Source organism: Apteryx rowi, unplaced genomic scaffold (assembly GCF_003343035.1).
Source record: "Apteryx rowi isolate R43461 unplaced genomic scaffold, aptRow1 scaffold_196, whole genome shotgun sequence".
Lineage (NCBI taxonomy): Eukaryota > Metazoa > Chordata > Aves > Apterygiformes > Apterygidae > Apteryx > Apteryx rowi.
In genome coordinates this window covers 1,180,380-1,203,533 of record NW_020448263.1, presented here as the reverse complement: position 1 = coordinate 1,203,533, position 23,154 = coordinate 1,180,380, and the positions used below count along the sequence as shown (strand labels likewise).

The 23,154-nt window shown below is 39.8% G+C and overlaps 1 protein-coding gene across 3 annotated transcripts in view; it reads left to right on the top strand.

Moving 5' to 3' along the window:
• Nucleotides 1–23,154, top strand: part of GPM6B (glycoprotein M6B) — a 32,361-nt gene that overhangs the window by 4,267 nt on the left and 4,940 nt on the right. For 2 of the 3 annotated variants that reach the window (XM_026062883.1, XM_026062884.1), the window contains exons 2-5: nucleotides 3,105–3,224; nucleotides 14,058–14,244; nucleotides 17,810–17,966; nucleotides 21,226–21,397. In XM_026062883.1, the coding sequence (XP_025918668.1) occupies nucleotides 3,105–3,224; nucleotides 14,058–14,244; nucleotides 17,810–17,966; nucleotides 21,226–21,397 (636 nt within the window). The remainder of the gene's footprint in view (nucleotides 1–3,104; nucleotides 3,225–14,057; nucleotides 14,245–17,809; nucleotides 17,967–21,225; nucleotides 21,398–23,154) is intronic. The other variant, XM_026062885.1, reaches the window with a different exon arrangement.

Below are 23,154 nucleotides of genomic sequence, written 5' to 3'. Positions count from 1 at the left end.
TTCCAGGGATAATAAGTTGGCAGGCTTTAGTGATTTAGCTTTTAATGAATAGGGTTGGTTTCTAAATGGGGGGGAGCACTTAGTGAACGTACTCATACTTGTCTAAATGACCGCATGAAAGCAGAAAACCTAGACATATGTGCCACAGGGGAAAAAAACCCAGATGGCCCTGTATATGCACAACAGACGATGCAGGGGGAGAGAGGAGCAAAGTATTTAAAGAGAGGGGTGCTGCAGGAGGGGAGAGAAAAGAGGGGCAAGGGAGCAGGGCAACCTCATTTGGTTACAGTAACCTTTCCCTATTATCTGGCCAGCCTTGCTCCTAGCGTAGTATTTATCAACAGATTATCAGATCATCAATGACCAAATGATAACCCTCGCCCCGCTTCCATGAACTGTTGCACTGTTTCATCAGCTGTGACAGATGAAAGTCATAACAGTTTATTTCCTCTAAAACCATACGCTAAAGACAGCAAGAGTGAGGATGCTGGATACAGGGAATTTTATTGCAGGCTTTCAAGATGATTCATCCACAGTGAATATTGAGCACCACAATTGCCATCAACATGCCTGTGTTGTGTGACATAAAAACATTGTCATCTTGTAGCTGCTGTGTCTCTACGGCATCAAGTTCAACCTGGTTCAGAAATGTGACATCCAGAAAGGATGGAGAGAGGTTTATGGGCTTGGCTGTACATGAAGATTATCATAAACAAGACCTAGAAGTGTGATTTGTTACACTGTTGGAGTTAGTCCTCCAAAAAGCAAAATATAAAGAAGTAATTTAAACTTAGTTCATTTCCTAAATATTTGGGGTATGGAGTTAAAATCTAATTTCTCCATATTGTATGTAGTAGTTGTTACTGCCACTGAAACCTGTGGGGCTTCTGACTTGACTGTCATTTTTGCATGAGTGGACCTACATGAATCTCAAAGCAGGACCCAATTAAGTCAGCAAAAAGATCATCTTTGACTTCAGAGGTCCTTTCAGAAATTCAGTAAAGTCCGTAAAACAGCCAGTTGCTAAATAATTCTTTGCAAAGAAATGGAAAAACCATGAGATTCCTTAAGGAACCTGAATCATCTTTTAATGAAAGACATCCTCTTTTTGCAAATCCAGAAATGTCTGATTAAACAAACTTCACAGAATATTTTAACTTACAGAAATGATGCTATGAAATTTTCATGCTAACTCCATATTTCAGGATTTGATGTTTGTCCCACAGCAGACAGTGACTTCACCGGCATCCCCCATGGGCTAAGGAACAAAGGCAGCTGCCTGCTCTGCTTTGAGCCACTGTTTTTTGTAGCTGCTGCAGGAGAAATCTTGAATTGTGGGTTTAGGCATGGTAGGATAAAATCCATTTGGTAGCATAGGCCAAGGGATTTGTCAATTTGCTGCTGCAATGCCAGTGAAGAATTTCTTTCCTTCTCTAGAATTTTTTTGTAGCTGGGTATTTTTTATTGCCGGGGAGGGAGGTGGACAGGTAGCATGTGATACTAGCAAGCAATTCTGTTATTTTCCATTTTGTTTCAAATTCAATTATTATAGTGATTTTTGTGATTTCATAAACAGGATTGTTCCTGTGTTAGCAGAAGATGAAATCATTACAGAAGTTTTCTTGAGCTTGCACAGTCATTTTGGAATCATGCCTCCTAATGTTTTGAATTTGATTGCATTTTTAAGATGTAGAATTTGCCCGTTCTAAAAGAAGTGCAAGTTATACAAAGCAGAATAATTTCTTTTAGGAGAAAAGTATACTACCTGATGCCTGCTTGATGATTTGTGCATGAACCGCAAAGAGGGGAAAAATATCAAGCCACAAAGTATCCTTTAAAGAACCATTGACATTAAGTTTGTATCAGCCCAAAGGTTTGTTTTAATATTGGCATTCATTCACCCGTGTAGGAGATGAATGAATTCTTGTCTCAAACCACTAGATCCAATATTTGGACTTGAGGCCAAGATTCTTCCCTTCCAACCTGTGTAAATGTACTGTGCTGAACTTGCTATAGCAGCAGTAGAAAAACAACATGAGAGAAGGAACAGATCCAGGAACTTCCTAACTTCTGGCAGAACAAAAATTTATGGCATTCCTATTTTGTCCCCCTACCATGGCCAGAAATTTGTTGCTGATCTAGTTTATAATAAATTGCTTTTTTAACACTGTAACCTTTGCTTCATCCACCTGCCAAAATGCTGCTAAGTCAAATTTATTTTGGCCAGAGGTAACAGTTCCTTTTTCATTTAACTGCTGCGGAGCGGGACTCGATGCGTTTTAAATAATGATCTATCTTGCCCTGACAGCCTGACAATCCCATAGCGGTGCCGAGGGGGGAAAATGTTGATTCAGAAGAGGGTTGATGTTGTTTTGCCAATGGTTTCTTTCATAGAGCTCAGGAGCATTTAAGCTTTGAAGTTCTTTGCTGATGAATTTACAGATCAGAATGTATTTTGTGCACGATATATCACTATTGAACTTTGTCTGTACCTTGAAAAGATAAGGAGAAAGAGGATAACTACTCGTTCATTGTAAGCCTGGAGTAAGTCTATTTTAATGTTTGGTCCAGATTTTTGCAAAATGAACAGCTTTTGAACAGCAAAATGAACACAACTTTTTTTTTTTTAATATAAGAAACTAACAGAGCAAACTTGTGTGTTGAGCTTGTCTCTACATCTGATAACAATCATTTTCTTTTTTAGATTTAGGTTATTTTAAAAAACAGTTATTTGTTTTCCACAACTTTGTCTTCCTTAACTTCTAGAGTGGAACTCCTTGCTGCGAAAGAAGAGGGGAAGAAGTGAGAGTGGGTGGGGGGAAGGAAGAGGGAATGATCAGCAGCTGTAAGAGTCCTTTCCTGTGTGTTTAATTCAAAGCCTAGATGGAGCTTTAAGTATTCAGCCTTTCTTAATAGTTGTACCAACATTACCCTGTTGGTTGTCTTCCCCCCCACCCCTTCTCTTGGTTTGGTAGTTATATTGTTTTGGTTATGAGACTTCGGCATATTTTTCTGGGCTCTTATTTTTTAAGTTAAATGACTAAAAGTACTGAACTAAAAAATTTTGCTGGTGACACTGACTTTTTACCACCTAAAATTGGCAGTGATCACCAGACCAGAAATGGAAATTGGCAGGTACCACTGGATGTACAGGAGTTCAAGGCCACACCGGTACCATCATGTGCCAGCATTGAGAGGCAATATTAGTCCTTTGGGGATTCAAGGTAAATAAAGGGCTGGGTAAAATTGAAATGGAGAGTTCAGAAGTGGTAGCATAAACCTAATGCTTTGCAATAGTCCTAACAATATAAAATAAATGTTCTTCTGTTCTTGTTTTGTTTGTTAAAGCTGTAAGGAGTCTAGTTTTTTCATATGAATACTTGACATAAATATAAATTTTGTCATTAATGCTTGAAAGACAGTAATGTGTAGTGAGGGGCACCTTCCTTTTAACTCTGCTGCCCAATAGTTTCAAAACTGTCTACAGATGAGACAGCGTAGTTTGGGTTTTGTATGCAGATGAACCAATCAAACTGATGAGCCACTGGGCTACAAATGGAGTAACTGCCACTAAACCAGTGACAGCACATGAGATATACTGGAGCACCTACAAAATGCTTCCCCAGACAAAATGCTCTGGTTTTGTTTGCTTTTTTCTTCATTTGCTAGAAACAGTAATGTCTATATGTATGTCATATTTTAAAGAAATATTTAAGCTGATGTTTTAAAAGTGATTGGTGGTTCCCCATGCCTGTCCTTTTTTTAATCTGACTTCAGTCTTAAAAGGATCTTTGTTTTCTGGAAGCTTCAGTTTAAGAATTTGGGGGCAATTTAGGTTTGAAGCATCTGAAATCAAGCACACTACTGATTGCTTTGGAAAGCTCCAGTCTAACTGAGGGTTAACACAAGGAAAGATATAAATGCACAAAGATAGCATTTATACCTAATTCTACCAGCAATCCTCTTCGCTTTATGAAGCTGATTGACTGAAGTCTGCTTGACAAGTTGTTTGCTGGAGATTTCTACCTCCGCATCAGAGATTTTAACAGTTATTGCAGGGAAATATTCACCAAGCTTTCTGCTTAATCCTTCCCCTTTATGTTACATTTTCACCCATGTTTGCTCTTTAGGATTCAAATGTTTAGGTATTTGATAATAGCATTTCTCAGCAATTTCCTTTTTTGGTTTTCTTTGCAAATCCGCAGGTTGCAAATCATGATCCTCACCTCCCACCTTCAATATCAATATTCGTTTTGGCCATGTTTTATGATATATGACCAGATGACAGACTTGGGGTTGCCAGAAGACATTCCAAAACTTCATTCAGGCACCTGAGAGGAAAATGCTTGTTAAATCGGTGGATGTGGGATATTTTCTACAAGGGAAAAATGTTCCAGGAATGGGAAGGAGTGATAGATTATGAATGCTGCCTTCCTGGCCTGAGAGGGACATGGAGGCAGTGGGCCAGGTGCCTGGTTATCGGTGTCTTGTGCCACATCAGCTGCCTCAGTGATGAGACATGTCCATATGTGCTGGCATGGATGAGCCAGGGTGTCGAGATCTGCAGCCTTCTGTTGCAGCACCTGGGAGTCTGGCACCTAAAATGGTGCTAGAAGCCTCTGTTTTAGGCAACTGAGCTCAACGGAGGTTGATTGGGAAGAAGCTTTCTGAAATGACATGCAGGTAAATGTGATGCCTTATCATGGAGGAGTTGAAGATGAAAGGGTTCTTGCTGCTTATCAAAAAAAAAAAAAGATAGAAAGCAGAGGTGCCAATTCAAAGCAAGATGGCTGCATTTAAAGAAAATAAAACATTTCTAGGCAGTAACAAAACTGCTCTGAACAGGTCTTGAGTAAGAACAATCTGCCAGAGGTGGATTAGCCACAGTGAAAATACTGGTCTCTGCTCCTTTCCCTTAGAACTGAGGGAAAATGTTACTTTAATGACAACCCAAGTCATAACTATAATATACCTCACTTCAGCACTGGCATACTTCTCCCCAGTGCTGGATGGCATTGGCTATTATACTGAGATAAACTCTTGGTTCCTTTGACACATCACATTATTTCTGGGGTGCCTTTGCATTGTGAATATTTACCTCCTCTGTCAGTGTCAGAACGGACATTATTAGGAAAGCGWCTTTAAGGCACTCCTCTTGGCCAAGCCAACCTGTTCTCATAGATCTCAGCATATGACATGATTTCTCTTGCCCATTTTAAGCTTTAGTACAGCACTTTAGCAATAAGGCTGGATTAACCTGGAGACAGTGTATGATACTGTGTCACTGCTGTGGTTGAGACAAGGCATCTTCAGAACACAGGCAAGCTTAATGAGCCTTTCAAAGGGCTGGAAGCTGTTTTCCCCGGGAAGTAAAGTAGCATTTCCTGCTTTAGAAAGAGTAATTTAGAAATGGTTGTTTAACTTAAGCTTAACTGTAGACATTCTTCCAGGTGAACTGGGTACTGTTTGCTTTATGGGAATCTTTTTCTTAAATTACTTCCCCAGACTTTGGGAGATGTTTCAGCTCTGTTTTAGGAAGACGTAAGAACACAGAATATCCCATTGAAACAGCCTGCTCCTTTATTAAAACAGGCTTAAATTTTGAAAATAACGTGGTGGGGAATCAACTGGCAAATAGGTACATGAAAGCTATTACCATGCAAAGGACTTTAGTTGTTGTGGCTCAAGTTTCTTACCACTTCTCTTGTTCCATAGTTGGGTAAACTATCTCTAAAGATCTCGGTAGTTTTAATGATCTCTGAAATGGAGAATTTACCTTTTGAATCTTAGATCCGCTAAGCTAAAATCCCCCCCACCCATACTTTTTTTGCCCTTAGCTCTAGGGAGAGAGGAGTTGTGTTTTTGTTTGCTTCTTTGTAGCTAGGGAGGAGTCAACTGGGGAAGCAGTCAGTAGCTGTGGCCAAGATCCAGTGTGACAAAAATCTTATTCTCCCTTTGAATACTGAAGGCTGATGGATTATGAGGTGAGTTACAGCTGCCAGAAAGGTGGATCTCAAATTAACAACTCCAGTTTTTCAGGTAAGAGACTAACCTTTGATTAAAATAAAATCAGCTCTAAAAATGGCACTTTTTTTTTCCAAGTAGAAGTGAGTCTGGATGATGATTTAATCAAGGGAGCTGAAATATTCCTCCAGAAGCATCTAGAGAAATGCTGAAGTAACTCATGGGGTTTGAGTGCTCAGGGACTTTTGTACATCTCCCAGTGAATTTGCCTGAATCTTGAGGCATTTGCAGTCTGCCCATCAGTTCATTTGTTGTACCTGTTTGGCTTGAGCACGTCCAAAAGGATCACCTGGGCTGGCACCTACTGAAGTAGTGGGCAGAAATTCTTGCATGTCGACCTCTTGACTGCTTCTCCAAGAAAGCAGAAGTAGACAAACCAAGGGGAGAGAGGTCTGAGAGAGGGTGAAAAGGAGCAATAGCTGCAGGCATTTTAAGCAGTGAGTTGTGTATGCGTCAGTTGAGTTACAGCCATAGTCTGGACGAGAGACTGCCCTTGCTTGTGGAAAGTGTTTGCACTTTGAGCTCTGCATATAGATGAGCCCTTCCACATGCTCAGTGTGTGCAAGAGTCCCAGAAGCTAATTTGGGTAGTAAAACACTAGAACAAGTCTCCAGGAGGAGTAATGCCAAAGCTTGTATTGGTACTACTTGAGCTATTCCTTATGCAAAAAGTCTTATTTAAATCATCTTAATACTTTTTTTTTCCCCAGAAGTAACTGAACAACTAGAAAATACCCATCCTCAAGGGGTCCCATATATACCTGTCCAAAGGAAGGCCTTTTTGCAAACCAAAAATTAAAAAGCTTTCTTCTGGCACAGTTTGCACTATTTCATGGGCAGAGAGTAAAACAGAGAAGACAGAAATTAAAATAAACAATGTTTTGCCTGACCTTTGTCCAAGTTGATAAAGCTGGACAAGAGAATTGCTCTTTTTCTGCAGTCTTATGGGGCAGCAGTGCTCTTGACRTACAAGTGTTGATTCTTGCTCTTTCACAGCAAATAGCCCAGGATAGGTGCTTCCAATAAGCATGAATGTGGTGGTTCATATTTTCTAGATTGTACTGTCTGAAAAAAGATGCCTTCAGAACACCTGTGAACTTGATGAGCCTTGCGGAAGGCTAGGGATTATATAAATGGGAGAGTGCGTTTTTCAATGAATTGAAGAAGATAGATTAAATAAGGCCTGTAAAACACCATTCTGATCCAGATCTGTCCTGGCACTAAACAGATCTTAGAATTTAACCTGCTGATTCCTGCAGTGGAGATGCTTATTTTTTTCTATAAGAAATGACAGTTTTGGACTGAGATTTGATGGTAAAAGGGGGACATATTTACTGCTGTTCTTAGAATCTTCTCTGTGTCATTTAATAGCATCCAGAAGAGAGAATTCTTGCTTTGTAAAATAGCTTTTTCTCCATTTTGAGCRTCTCTTTCTTTTCTTCTTAGTGAAAGGAAAAATTTTAGCCCTTTCTGTTGATGAACATTGATAGCCTCTGCAAGGATTTTTTTTTTATTATTAACTGTTTTAAAAAAAATGCACTTAATCCTATGTTTACTGTATTTTTGCTGGAGCTGTCAGGAGCAGTTTATTATCATTATTCATATAGTACCACAGAGATACCTAGTGTTTTGTAGACTTTAAAAAGGGGTCTGCTAGTGCAGGTTTCAGTTTCTGAAATGCTTGTTTTTACTGTGTACCAGTCTTTCTGGTTTCTCTGCATCGGTTCCAGCACAGGAAGCAAGAGCAAGGATTTTTAGTTTTCTGCTACACAAAAATATGGAAGCATCTAATGCAATTTAAAAATGGCGGGTTTGTAAGTGATAACAAGGAATACATTTTCAGAGGCTGTGTGATAAATGGGGAACCAGCTGTATGACAGTGCTGAAACCAAATGTCTCATATGTGTATCAAGAGTATCTGGAGGAGCTGCAAATAATGCTGGTAAGCTTCAGAAAGGATGCTGAACCTTGTTTTTCAGTTTTTAAATTAGCTCTTAAATAGTAGAGACTGGGACAAGATCTACTGTGTGGATCAGATTATCCCAGGTCTCACTGCATTTTCACTGGAAGCATCTCTTGTTAGCCACTGGGAAGGAAGGGAGTGATGGCATGGGTGGATTTCATGTCTTATCCTTCATGGCAGCCCTGATGGCTGTGGTCTCCAAGGGACCACGTCTTCCTCCTTACAGGTACTATGCACATTGGCTACAAAGGTATATTTATTGATTTGCACCCCTGTGGGGAGGGGGATGCAGGGGGAGATTACCAGTCTGGCTAGGAGAGACACCCTTGAATGAAGTTTTTTAGCTTTCATGAAGAGTTCTTTCTTGGTATTAAGTTGATTTCACAACTCTTCTGATTTGGGGAGGAAAAAAAGGAAAAATTAGGAAAGGTTGAACTTGAAAGGAAGTGGTCTATGGAACAGCTTTAAGAGGTGCATGTGAAGAAAATTTGCTCTATTTCAGCTGATCACTTACTTAGTCTGTTAATTTACTTAATCCCCAACTGTGGTGAGTGAGCATTTATTGTAAATTAATAACAAAGGTTTTAGCTTAATGTGTCATGTTTTATAAATCAGCAGAATTTAAGATGAATGGGAAGAAGTAAGACCGGAGTTTTAACAAAGGCTTTCAAGTGAAATAGCCTTTTTAATTTTAGTGCCCCTATTAAAGTCTGGAGAGAAATTTGTCACATGCTTTAAGCTTACTCTTTAAGACTAAATATTTAATCTCATTGTACTTTTTCCACTGACCCTTGGCTGCTGGTATGGGTGATAGATATGAGAAGCAGAAGTTACCATTAGGTACTATCTTATTCTAACACAGGAAAGAAGGAGGCAAATTCCATTTTTGCTTCCGAGATATTAGCATATTCCCACATCCTTTACTGCTTCCCCCATAGCTGTCAATCATACAGTAAGGTATGAAAATGTACTTCCTAGCATGCATAAAGCCGTTCAGAATGGAGATTTTCAAAAATATAGTAGGTGGTAGAAAGTAAAATTGGCATTTGCTTTCATTGACACAAAGTTCATTTTCTAACAAAGAACCATGGTGATTTAAGACTCCTATGGTATTATGCATGCTTGGTATTAGGTAATCTTCAGCAGTGGTGAAATAGGTGAATGTGAAGTATTGAGTTCTCCTCTTACATTTATATGTGAATTGGGAGTAATGCTCCCAACACCAGGCTCACGTGGATGTGTAATAATGAACCTGATCTACATGCAATGACTGTATTTAAGATGTTATCTGCTGCTTTTTCTTTCCTTGGGTCTCTTGCAACCTTCTTGTAAAAACAGTTCCTCAGCACTTACTCCCTTAACTGCAGTGCTGAACGTAGCAGAGATTATAGTTGTGTGGTGGAACACGCCATGTAATTTTTTTCATGTAGAAATTGGACAGATGTACCACATGCCAAGATTTATAAAAACTCACTACACAATTGTGTGCAGGAGGTAAATGATGGGAAAAAAATGGGGCCTATTGCTTTGTCTTTCAGAAAAGCAAGAGAGATTTATGTGAGGGGAAGAAATGAAGATACTGAGGAAAAGAGAGTAGGAACTAACACAGAAAATGGCCAAGGGAGTCTTGAGGTTTAGCTGCCTGAAACTGAGAGCTCTTCCCACCTTGTTTCAGGTTTTCTGTATTCCTTGTTTTTCTGTTCTACAGCAGCCTTGACCAGTCTGTGACATCAGCTGTTTGTACCTGAGATACATTAAGGCAGTAGTTCAGCCTAGAAGGAATTTGGGACATAAGAGGACAGGCTGGCTCTTTAGCCATGCAGGGTTGTGGATACTCTTTCCTTATATCATGTTTTCCATGCTCCATTTGGAGTGACGGCTTTGTGGAAAGTGCCTGTTTCTGCTTTTCAAGTCTGGGGTTCGGGAGCCAAGGTGCTAGCTTCCCAGAGAAAGTCCTGGAATACCCAAGACAGCAACCTTATCCCATTGCACCCGCATGCGATATGTTGTCATATCCTAAGCACAGATTTTGTCATTCCAGTTCTTCCTGACTTCAGTAGGATGAGTGAGAGTCTGAGGATTGCTTTTTTAAGACCACTTCCCATTAATTCTGCATTACCTTGCTTTTCTGTGTTTAAATCTTAAACCCATACTTAAAGTGCAAAAGAAGGTTTAGCCACACAATTGCCATTTGCAATGGGGAAATTGAATGGCTAAGCCCCTGCATATATGTAATAGCCTGTACACTTCTGGGAGCATTGTATAATTATTCTTTTTACATTAAGCAACCAATGGCTGATTTGTGTACATATGTAGGTTCATCCTTTACCAATTTCCTGTGGCTGATAGTTTCCAAGAGATTAAAAGAGTAGCTGGTTCCTGTTTTTTCTCTTCTCTTTATTTTTGTCCTTTAGCAAGAATATTTTTTTTTGTGTGTGTGTGTGTGTGTGTGTGTGTTTAATAGCATTCATTCCCTAGAGAATAATCTCAGTCCTTGTTTTAGCTGGCCTCCTTCTGAGAGTGTGTTAAATCTGTAGCCAAGATCACAGGCAGCTCTGGGCAAATCGTTGGGCTGTTATTAACCGGCCTCCATGGCAACTGCTGCTCACCAGCCTGAGGACAAAAAATGTTTTTATTCTGCTGAGTTGCACAAAAGGTTCTAGTGATGCCTTGCACAAAATGGCCATTGAAAAGGGAGATGCAGTGATGTGTGTTTGTGCTGTACAGTTTCATATTTAAATCATTTTACACTGCTGTGTTGGAAGTGGATATACAGCTGAAAACTTCAGTGTATTGGCCATACGAAAAATAAAAACTAACAGAAAATTGGAACTAAACTTTTTTTTAATGCTATTTACTTTTATTAGCTTTATAAATATTTAGTTTACAGACTATCAGCCTGCAGTTGTCATCAGTGTATTATCAAGTTATTTTGTAAAAATGAGTATGTAATAAGCAGACATGGCCATGGTTTTTCAGTTGTACTCTATGAAGATACTTGCTGACTTGGGGTTATGGAGAGATCATAAAGCTGGCTGCCCAGAAAGCTTAAATATTTGGAAGAAATCCTCTGTTTTGCTTCAGTACTAGTTTGAGAAACTTGATAAGAATATCTTAGTGCCTGATGAACTTCTGATTTTAGCTGTTTTTGAAAAATGTTCCTGGCTGTACATTGTTAGGCTTACTTTAGAAAAGATAAAGTCAACTATATTGTTCAGGCTAGGCATGAGGACCCTATGGTCTTCACAAAGAACGTTCATAGTATGATCTATGGGGGTGAATGAGGCTGTGTCCCGCAATGCAGTTATCCTTGGCAGGAATGGCTGTGCAGAAACTCTAGTGTCAATTTATGTGCAGAATGACTATGTGAATGGGTTATGTCTCATTGAAACATGCTGGTTTGGGATGCTTCATGTACTTGCAAGCTGGCAGCAAACTATTTCCCTGTTTGCTATTTGGAGTACCTCTGTCCTGGTTACTCTTGATGCAAGGGCAACTGGTTGCTGGGGTTCCACATTTGAGCATTTTTCTGTCTCGCCCAAAATAGTGATGTTACTTTAGAGAGCTTTTTGGGGGTGCCTTGGCCATGGTATGCCCTGATACAGTGAAGAGCACCCAGAGATTTTCATGCCTTTTTTACTCGTGCTGTAGAGTGCTTAGGGAGGACACAGACAGTACAGCCATGAACATGCTTGCTGCTGCCAACAGCTTGGAAGTGGGAGAGGGGTTGCAACTGGCAATTTGTGTACACAGGTGTCTGTGGATTAATAGCAGATATTGTGATCTCTTCAGACAAGGGACCTTGCAGATTCTCCCAGGTCAGTGTCCTACCAGTGGCCTGGAAAGTAGGCTCTGCATCTTGGGATACCTGGAAATGGGCACCTAGTTGGGGGAATGTTAATCTTTAACCCTGGATTTACATAGATTTTTAGAATTTTGTCAAGAAGACTGAGACTTGAAGTTTTTCTTCCAGACCAGGTCAGTCTCTTCATTTTGCTTCCAGATGTTTTTATTTCCCATCTCTGATGGGATCCTTTTGTGAAGCAGCCTTTGGATCGGTGTGATTAGGTGATCAACCTCCACACCAACTGACCTGACGTTTAGTTACCTTCTCCTTTAGGAGTAAGACTTGAAAGGCCATTATAGGCTGGACTGTGACCATATGTATGTTAAGCATATTCTGTTTGATCAGATCATTGTTACTCTGTGATAATCCTTCAGTGTTCATCCTGTGCCAGGTGCAAGACTTTCTTGAGTTAACTCTTAGAGATTTTAGCCTGATCCGGCAGCAGAGGCAGAGGTGCGCAAGGCAGCCTTGTGTCTGACACAACTTGTGAGCTGCACTTGGGCAAATTCCCCAGACTGCCACAACCGAGGATTGCTCTGCCAGGTTTAGTATCTGAACTTGACTCTGGACCTCTGTGATAAGATACACACCGGAGACAACTTCCTCTGATAACTCTCATTTGTGTTTTGTTTGCCATGCTCTGTCCCTCATGTACCAAGCTGCAGTAGTTATTCATTCTACAGTACTTTTATCATGAAGATAGTTCTTACAGAGTGTTTACCAGATGTGGGCTTGACTATAAAAGCTTCTCAGGCTTGTTTCCATACAATTAAATCTTCTCTGCAGTTAGTGAAGTGGCATTTCATAAGTCATTTCAGTGGTGATAGCTGTTTAAGCCTGACTGGGACATGTGCTAGTGACTTTCTAAAATGAGAGTTTCCCATTTCTGAAATGGGAAAGCTTTCAATTATTGTATGCATATTATTCCCCAGTGCTTCATGGAAGTGCTGGCTCTGTAACTCATTCATTAGTGGGAAAGTGAGAATGATAAAAATAAACTTGCCTCATTTGATGGATGGAGACTTGCTGATCTTCACTTGGAATTTCTGAGACAGGAAGTTATGATGTATGCACTCGCCAGCTGTCTCCATACGTTCAAATGGTTTATTCATTTAACGCCTTCTATTAGAAGAAACAGACTGTTTCTGCTGTATCCTGCACTGATAGTTCCATTAAGCAGTATCTTAATGGCTTATGTTTTACACAGTTGTATGAAATGTACATTAATGGAGACAGCTTTATGCCATCACCCTGAAGTAATGAATTGGTATGGATTGCCATTACCATTATAACACAGTTAAAAGCTGTGTTTGTTTCCGATTTACATTTCCCAGTTCTGCAAGCAGATGGATTTTCAGGCAGAGCAGTCAGTAGGAATCTGATAATTCAGTTGCAACTATCCTATTACAGTGTTTGTTGAACAGCAATTCTGGGGTTTTGTTTTGTTAACTCAGACTGCTTAAACAATAAATTTCCTTCAAACTATGATTATGCTACCACAGACTGTATTCTGAGATCACTGTAAATCCATTATATCCTATAAAGCTGGAAGTATATTGTGTGTGCAATACAGCTTCTCGCTGCTCTCATTAAAAATGTTCTCTTTGCTACTCTTTGGCCCCTGTTCATTTTTTCTGTTGCTTAAATATCTTTATATATACTTATAATCTTATATCGATTTATACAGAAAGATACTCAGCAGCCATGGAAAAGTGCAGGGTAGTTAAGTTTTGTACACCTAAATGTGTTCCTCTTTCAATGAAAGTGCAAAGTAGCTTGTATTTTTCCCAAAGGCTTAGTTGTCTTGAGTATTTGCTTCTCTGGCTTACTGAATGGCACCGGTGTACCTGGTGCTCGTATTGTTAATGTGAGTAATTCTGCAATGCGGAGAGCTCTATATCAGCAGCTAAATCGCAGCGGATCGCTTTAGACAAGTGATTTTCTCTTTTTCCATTTCATAGGCTGTCTCATCGATCTCCTCTTGAGCCCATACAGACAGGACCACTCAGCCCACTTTCTGGGCGTTGAGTTCACACCAACAGATCTGTAGGTCACTGCCTTAGAGGGTGATGCTTTCTTGCACCGTCTATAGATTTCCACTTAGCATGTCGATCTCTAGGCCTTTTAGGCCCTGCTGCTTTTACCACGTGAAGAATTAATATTCTTTTCCTCATAATTTGCTTTTCGCTTACACTGTTTCCTTTGCTGTCTCCCTTCTGCCCAGGTTGCTTTGAATGTTGCATTAAGTGCCTGGGAGGGGTTCCATATGCCTCACTGGTGGCCACCATCCTCTGCTTCTCGGGGGTAGCGTTGTTCTGCGGCTGCGGCCATGTGGCGCTCACAGGAACTGTGTCCATCCTTGAACAGCACTTCTCCACAAATGCCAGTGACCATGCTTTGCTGAGTGAAGTGTAAGTATGCCCCCATTTCCATTATTCATGAAAGAAAGTCATCAAAACACTCTCAGACTATAAATGTTTGTCTGTTAACCAGTACTAGGTGTTTTTCAGTGTGCACACATGGAGAACCAGTGTGTATTCTGCTTGACCTGTTCATATTCATTRCATTGATTCTAGGCGCTTCAGGAGGCCCCTAAAATACATGCATTGTACCTACTCTTCCCAAGTTATGCCCATCTTTCTTCAGGAATTCGAAAGCAAAGATACACCCAGAATGAGGAAACTGTTTTACATACAGGGCAAAAGAAGATCCCACATTTAAATTAGGTTCTAAAAATAGATTTGATGGAGGCTGAGGTATCACAGTTCTTATTCACAGGAGTGAACATTACTGTAGGGGAGCAATCCTGGCTCTGACTAGAATATATAAAGCTGGAAAAAATAGTATTCACTGGGGACACAAAGTTTGAAGGAATAATAGGAATAACTGGGAAGAGTTGTTCTGAGCAGTCCCCCCTCAGAAGAAGGGGGACTGTTGTTGCACAATGGACAGAAAAAGGACAGACAGAAGTTTGGAAAGAGCTTAAAATCTTGTCTTTACTACTGTACTCTTCAGGAATAAATACCAATGAAATGCTAGTGGCTTTCATGTTCTCGAGATTTCTCAGTGAAACCAGAGAATGGAGGAATGGAAATGCTAGGGGACTCTGAGCAATAGGACTGCCCTGAACAGAGCCTGCTATCAGCATCCAGCTCCCATGGAACGAAGCTCTGTTTCCCTTTAATGCTGAGGACCCTGTAGAGACAAATGTCCAAATTGGTCCTTGGCACGTGTGCCAGTCTTTCCCTCTAGTGTGGAGTGTTACGCATCCCCTTGAGCTGAACTTGCTAGGTGCGGAAAAGACTTTTGGTCAGTGGCAGAAAGGAATTTTACGTGAGCTGAGTTTCACAATGACGAGAAACCAGGAGCAGGATACTCGCTAGTTCTGGGCTCAGTCTCTCATCCTCTGCCCACCCTGAAGCAGCAGGGGTTGAAAGTCCTGCGTGTGGCTGCCCCCGCAGGGCTGTGCTGGCTCCCAGGGAAGGAGCACGGTGTGTGGAGGGGAACAGGACTGCGCCAACAGCCCCAGAGACTCTAGAAAGGGCTCCCTGTTCAGGTTGCGTGCTTCTGCGAAGAGCAGGGGGTCACTGTGTCGCACATCTGTGTGCATTGCACACACCGGCCTGTTGGCAGTGGGCAAGATGCAAGTATTTTGCTTACCTGCCCCTAAGTCCCCATTTCTTAGGCCATGATTTGAGGACTTCAGCATCAGGATCTAACTCAACACAGTCCTCCTTTTATTGCTTCCCTTTTGCCACTGCCTCCCTCTTAGTGTTTGTGGACGCCGACCTGTCAGCTTGCACGCAGTGAGACTGAGATGTTCACAGGTGCCCCCTTCCCACCCTCCTGCAGCACTGCCATCAGCCCCCACAGCATGGTTTGGGGGCATCTCCTTCTTCCCAAGCCTCGCATACCAAGCACTGCCCAGGGCCAGGTTTTGACCTGCCGAGTGGCTCTGTCTGTCGGGGGCCTCCCAGCAGTGCCCCCCATGCCCCGGCTGCAGCTGGACACCACGTCCCCTGCTCTGTCGCACAAGCCACAGGGACACTGCAGTTAACTTCAAAATTTAGCAAGCGACTGCAGTAGCTGCTCTTCAACAGCCGACTATCAAAATACCTTGTGCTTGCATCAAGGTTCATTTATTCACTTGAGAAGAAGGAGAAGACATTGCAAGAGCTGCCATAACAGAAAGCATGTTTTGAATTTTGGAGAGTTGTTAACAACTGTTTCTTGTAGAGTCAGCATCAGCAGCTAGGGAAAGACGTGATTCCTGCCGAAGCAGCTGTGGTTACTGACCCTGTGGTAGCCTAACAAGAAAGGGAAAGGAGAAGAGGTGCTGGAAACAGCCAAATAATTTAAGGCAAAAGAGACATAAAATAAATGAAAAATATGTGAGTAGGCCATCATTTGTGGAACACATTTTTAAGCACATTTCGTATTACTCATTTCTGGAAATGTGCACAAAGTCCCTCCTAGACTGTTAATGACAGCAGAATGAATTCTTTTATTCTTTCTCAAATGATGACTTAATTTTTTTCATGCTTTGCAGCACAGGTGCAACAGATCTGGCCTGTTATTTTTAATTCTTTTGGAAAATAAACATAACTGCTACTTCCTAAATATAATTTTAAATGAGCAATATCCTATTTTGATACAAGGGGTGTGCTTATATGTCTGGATAACATTTAACTATATAAATGGTAGTCAGCATTTTTCTTTAAATTAAGCTAAAACATGCAGATGGTCCTTGGAGATGTATATCTAGGCAAGCAGCTAATTAGGGGAGTGTGGTAAGAATTGAATAAACATTTGAGGGGAAAAAATGTATCATTAAAAACCTGGCAGTATGGATGACTAAAATAAATATCTTTCTCTGTTCTGTGAGTAGCTTCATCCAAAAAAACAATACAAAACCACAAACCCAACAAACTAATTACTTTTTAAAAAAAGACTAATTTTTTGATAGCTTTGTGCTAATAACAAAGTATGGTTTTTGGAGACTAGAAATGTTGTATGGAAGATTTGGGATTCTGGTCTTCCAAAGCAATCAAGTTCAGAGACTGAATCTGTAACTGGATTAATAATGTTTAGTAATGAATCTTTCCATTCATCTGTTCTAGCCAGAATAAAACTACTATAAGAGAGTCATTGCAGATGGTAATTTTTACGGAATCAAGAGCCTTCTCAAGTAACATCCAAGAGAAGTAGTTATGCCACTGATCTTATTTCCCTCTTTGCCTTGAGTTCCAGAGTACCTCAAATGGAAAGATTTCCTAAATATTTCTTTCAATATAAAAAAATAATAATAATTAYATTTTGGGGGGTTCAGTACTGCTATGACTTAAGGCACTGAAAATATCTGCTCACTTGGAAATATCCAAGATAGTAGAGCAAAATATCCTCCAGGAAAAGAAGCCTCAGCAACATTTGCTGAGTTTTGCATCTATCAAATGTCACTGAATTTACAAATTTTTGCAAATATAAGTTAACTGAATTTTCTGGAAAATTGTGAATATTGGAGAATATTGGAGACTACTTTGCTCCCTGTAGGGCAGTTCAGGCAGTAGTTCTGCTCCAGCCTTTGCCATGTTCTCCCTATGTCGTACCTGTCAGACGTTGTCTGAGTGAGGTGTCAGGATCAGTAACAAGGAAAGAAATATCTCCACAGCGGGGGCATGAAATTGAGGCTTAAAGCTTGTGACTAATACCAGTCAGTGTAAGAACCACAACACAAACCAGAGAGGCTCGAGCAGACACAATACTAATGCACATCAGCATTGCTTACCTGTAAAAGTGGGGTACTTGTACTAGCAGACTCTCTTGCAGCCCACTTGCTTAAAATGGATTAAAGAGCCTTGAACTGTCTTTCTAGAAAATGAGTTATCTCATACATATTGTACTAGAGAAGACTTGCTTTGTTTTAATGGTACTGAAATCTAATTACATCTTTTTTTCTTTTCTTTTCCAATATTTTAGAATACAGCTAATGCAGTATGTAATTTATGGCATTGCGTCATTTTTCTTCTTATATGGAATAATCCTTTTGGCAGAAGGTTTTTACACAACAAGTGCTGTGAAGGAGCTGCATGGAGAGTTCAAAACGACAGCCTGTGGCCGCTGCATCAGTGGAATGGTGAGTAGCTTTAGAGATAGTAAGAGTGGTCTTGCCTTGCTAAAACCCCTTGTGCTGTTTGACCACCCTGGTTTTGAACCACAGTATATCACTGTCTACCCTCCTTAATTCTTTAAGGGTGGTCAGAGTCAATCCCTGTTGCTGGTCCTTCTTTGAACTTTGAGGATGACTGGACAAATCCAATCGTGCACGTTGACTGTCAGGCTGCTACCGTGGCCTCCCACGTCATAGCGGCACCCACTGTTCTAAACTAAGCTGATGGCGACTGCTGATTTTAAAATAGTGTGAGACAAAATTAAATTTGTGCTTTTAAACATGGAGAACACTAACGATGCTTAAAGGTAGACTGTAATATGGCTGTGGTTTGCAGACTTATTTAAATAACAAGCTGTAATACCTCCGACTTCCATAGTCAGTTCTACTTGAGGATGTCTGGGTCCTACAGACATTAATGAATGAAGCTTCATAACATCTTTGCACTTGAGTCAAGTATTACTGTCCTGCTTTTGCAGCTGGGGCATCAAGGCATACAGATAAAATAATGAGTCTTTTTCACCAAGCTGAAACACTTAAAGCCTTAAAGTTACAAGTCATCATCCCTCCAGTATACTTTTGTATTAGAACAAAATTTTAAACAAAGTTTAACTAAAAATAAAACTTCAGATTCTCACCCACATTGCCCCCTAGGGCGTACTCTGCAAGAACAGAAACATAGCTGTGTCTCTGAGACAGGATTTCAAAGCTATTTCTGAAAATCTGAATTCAAAGCTTGTACTTATGGAGGAAGCTAAGCAGTATGACAGATCGCCCACGGGAAAGTGTGGGTGAGAAGAGAAGAGGCTTTTGATGTGATTGTTGCATTTTAATATACAACTTATATCCTGTACTTAAAAAAAAAAGTATTTTCAGCTGGTTAAATAAAAAGGCAATGCATGTTTATTTTCAAGAGGGATAACAATTTTCCACTGTGCTGTTTGGATACTTACTGAATTTTTCAAGAGCTAATAAAAATAAGACATGAGATAATTTTCAAGTTAAGCAGCTATTCTACCACTCTTTTTTCTAGAAAGTATGATCTTCATTGAGGAACAAAATTATATCTAAAGCCATCTTTTCCAAAGATCAGAAACAGAGTAGAAACATGCACATATGTGCATCTCATTAGTGCTGATAATTGCTTGTGCAGCTGAGTGGTTGCAGGCACATGACTGTCAGCCTGCTTATACAAATACCAGCGTGACACATGGAAATATGCCACAAAACGTGCTTTCATTTTTTTTGCATATTTGTCTGTACAATGAAGGAGAGAGTTTAAAAGTTGAGTAATGGCTTGGAGCTCTAGTAAGACACATCAGTGGTTAGTGGCGACAGTCATGGCCTAAAAATGCCTGTATGCTGCTGTATAGTCGTAGAACTGCTTAAACCACCAGGGTTAGAACAAGGTTTATGAGGAGAAGTAATATAATAGAGTAGTGGCTGCAGTTGGGAAAGACAACAAGCTTATGGACACAGTGAGTTCTGCTTATTTATCAAGACCTTGTCTACCTTTTCCTCAATTACATTATAGATCTAGGTATTAAAAGGCAGCCCCTTCCATATTGCATAAGGTTATCACAAAAGATGCAGCCTTCTGACTTTCCTAAATCATTTCTGTTGGCTGTGATAATGCAGAATAGCCATTTCCAACAGTTATCTGTAATAAATGTGAGAGAGGTTGTGTTTTTTCCTAGCTATCTTAGGAATTAAAGGTTTCATGTTCTTCTTCCCATGCACGCTTTCACATATGCAAAAMCACATTTTACATATAGTAGATCTGTAGAAATCCTTTAAACTGGTCCACTTGGTCCTTACCAAAATCCAGTGAGAGAACTTCTGGTGTATGGCACTATCTAATAAAAAATAGGGTATTTCAGTTCGGTTGTGTATAAATGCATGACTGGCTGAGTTTTTTTGTGCGCACGTTATTTTTGCAAGCGCCTCTAACTCCCCCCCCMCACACACACACCACACACCACCTTATCTAACTATAAAATCTAACCCACCAATTGCTCAGATTTTGATACARTGTTTCCAGTGTCATTTAGTCTGGACAAAATCCTATGACAATAGAAAGTTCCACTACTGCAAAATTTGTTCAGTCCTTCAGTTCTGCTGCCAGGCTGAGCGAATCCTGCACTTCAGAACTTTTCCTGTCCTCACTATTCTTTGTTGGCATGTAAGTTTTAAACGAGATTGTATAGTATCAATGCCTATTCCAGCAATTCTCCAAAGTAAAAGTCCTAAAAGAACCTACAGTTAAATAAGTAACACAGAAAAGGGAACATACAGCATATAACAACATTCCTCCACTCTGCGATTTGGATCAAAATCGACGTCTCTGTGATTTCTTGGGTCTCATAAGGGGAAGGAAGCTAGGAATTAATGCCAGATCTCATGAGCTAATGTTTCACCATAAAACTTAACAAGATGAGGGAAGAGGGAGGAGGTCCAGTGGGAGGGGGAAGTTGGGAGATTTCCAAAGCAATAAGTGAGTGTCATACGTTATATTCTCACCAGAGAAAATGCATATAATAATTGTTTTAAAAAAGATAACCCAAACTGGCAAATTTCCATGGAAAAATCCGTGATTCTCTAAGGTGAAGTAACTAAAACTAATTTTCTCCTAGGCAATGTATATTAGATCAATTAAAGCTTTCAGATCTGTTATAATGAACATGGTATGTCTTCAAAAATAGGAGTTCTCAAAAGTTGCATTCAAAATTGATTTGCATAAATCAGGGAGTACAGGAGAGCTGTGTGGACATCAATTCCATTCTTGTTTTGATTTGCAAGCTGTATAGAAATGCTAGTATGGTACAGTTAATAAAATCATCTTTAACTGATTTTTGTTGGTGTTTTATTGATTTTAGCCTACAACCAGAATTCCTAGTTTCTCAGGAATTAATTTCTCATTATTATATGTATCTCAATATTAATTTCTCATTGAGAAATTAATAATTTCTCTTTCAGGAGGCCAAGTTGTTTAGCAGACTGATTAAAAGAGGAATGCCTGAATTACTTTACCAGTGGCACTTAGAGTACCAAAAATAAGTACTTGTGAGCATTGAGGACACTGATTTTATTTGTGCATGGATATTAACTTTTTTTATTACTTAATTTCTAAACGTACTCTTAGAAATTATTTTGATGCATTTTTAAGGCAGATTCAAGTATTCCTTCCAGGGAAAAAATGTGAAGTGCATGTGTTTTCTCTGCCCAGTTTGTTTTCCTCACCTATGTGCTGGGAGTGGCCTGGCTTGGGGTCTTTGGCTTCTCTGCTGTGCCTGTCTTTATGTTCTATAACATATGGTCAACTTGCGAAGTCATCAAATCACTTCAGACGAATATGACAGTTCCAGGGGACCAGATCTGCGTGGATATCAGGCAATACGGTACTTATTTTAATCCTGATTAAATGTATTATCCTCTCTCCTTGGTCTAGCTTCAATAGTTTTGTTTCAGCCTTATCAGATGAACCAAATGCAACAGCRTCTAGTATCTCTGAATATGCTATTACTTTTCTAATTAATTCAGATTACATTGATCTCCTTCCAGATGCAATCAATTTGAACCAGCAAGTCATTTATCTAAAATGATTTTGTAGCAGTTTCTAGTACTATAATATTAGGTTTAAAAATAGATCAGTCTCAAAATAAACTGCTTAGAAACAGAGCTGAGAAATAGATAACCAGATTCTGTTCTTTGAACCCACTTTCACATATCCTTTCTTTTCAAAAGGCTGTTTTAAATTTAAATTTGAAGTTAACATAACTTTGCTGTAACCAATCACTTTTGGTTAAAAACCCCAAACCTGCAATCAAGAGTCTGCCTCAAATATTAATGAATTAGTACTGCTTTTTAATTACATGTAGAAATCTGAAGGGAGAGGAGATAGCAGAGGAGTGGGAGAATAACATAAAATATGGTCAAGCTTTTCAAATGGTTCAGTCCTCAAGGTGAATTTTTCCTGAAGTTAAACCTTTCAGCTTCTCTTGTGCAGAAAAGCTTGTGCCTTAATTACTTTTGACTTAATTTTAGCCAGCATTTTCTAAGAATGTTTAGTTCTTTGGATTAATTCATTCAAAAGTGAGAAACTGATTCAGAGTTGAAAAAGGAAGAAAGTTTGTTTTTTGCTTTCCTATCCAGGATTTATGTCCAGTACGAAAGGCTAAGATACATGAACTTTAAAAACCAAACATCCCAAACCAGTTAAACAGTTGCACCCCATTTTAGCAACTGAGATCAAGAGGCTGGGAAGTAGCAAAGCCTGGGAGTGTGGTGGGAACATACATTCCTACTTCCTGCTACCTCTGATGTTTCTCAGCTTTACTAGCGCAACTTTTTATGGACTGGTGCTTTCAGTGAGTAAGTGACAGGAAAGAGCAGCTTCTTAACAGGCCAGTAGTGTCACTGAACTACCCCTGAGGTGGTCATAGTGATAACTCAGTGGCTTCAAGTGTATTTTGAACATGCAGAGAAACTAACTTTAAAGTAAATCCTAAAAAATCTTTTTGAAAGCCATAGCTGAAATGACCTGTTTCTTACAGAGCTGCTAATTCTAACCAGCTGAATTTGAACTGCAAGTTATATTGGGGAGACAGTGTTTTTCTGTTTCAAGGCATGACTTCTACTTACGCTTCACATCCGTTATAGGCCTAAAAGTTTAGGTTATTTTAAACCTTCTAGATCCTGTCTAGTTCTTAAATTTTCAATCAGATAAGAAAACTAATTGAGAGTACATGAAGTATGGCAGAACAAATTTTCCTGTAGCAGTGTTCCCTTAATGCTTTTTTACCTACTGGAACTAAAACAGAAAWAATCCTTTTGTAATTATTCCCTCTGGCTCTATATTCACACTCCCCTACAGTAGTTGCTTGTTCAAGTAGAACTTACTTAATCTAGTAAAGAATTGCATATTAAGTGCTATCCTGAAAGGTGCCAAGTATCTCTGAGATGCAGATTATCCCTTTCAATTATGAGTGGGGGAGTAGTCAGTGTGTGACTGGACCTGAAGCGCTAAAAAACAACCATTTGGCTGCCATATGGGAAAACCACATCTGAGAACATATCTTGGCAGCAAGCCTTGGTATAAGGAGAAGGCACAATTTGAGTGAGTTGTTTTAATTCCTCCTGCCAACTCAAAGCTGTA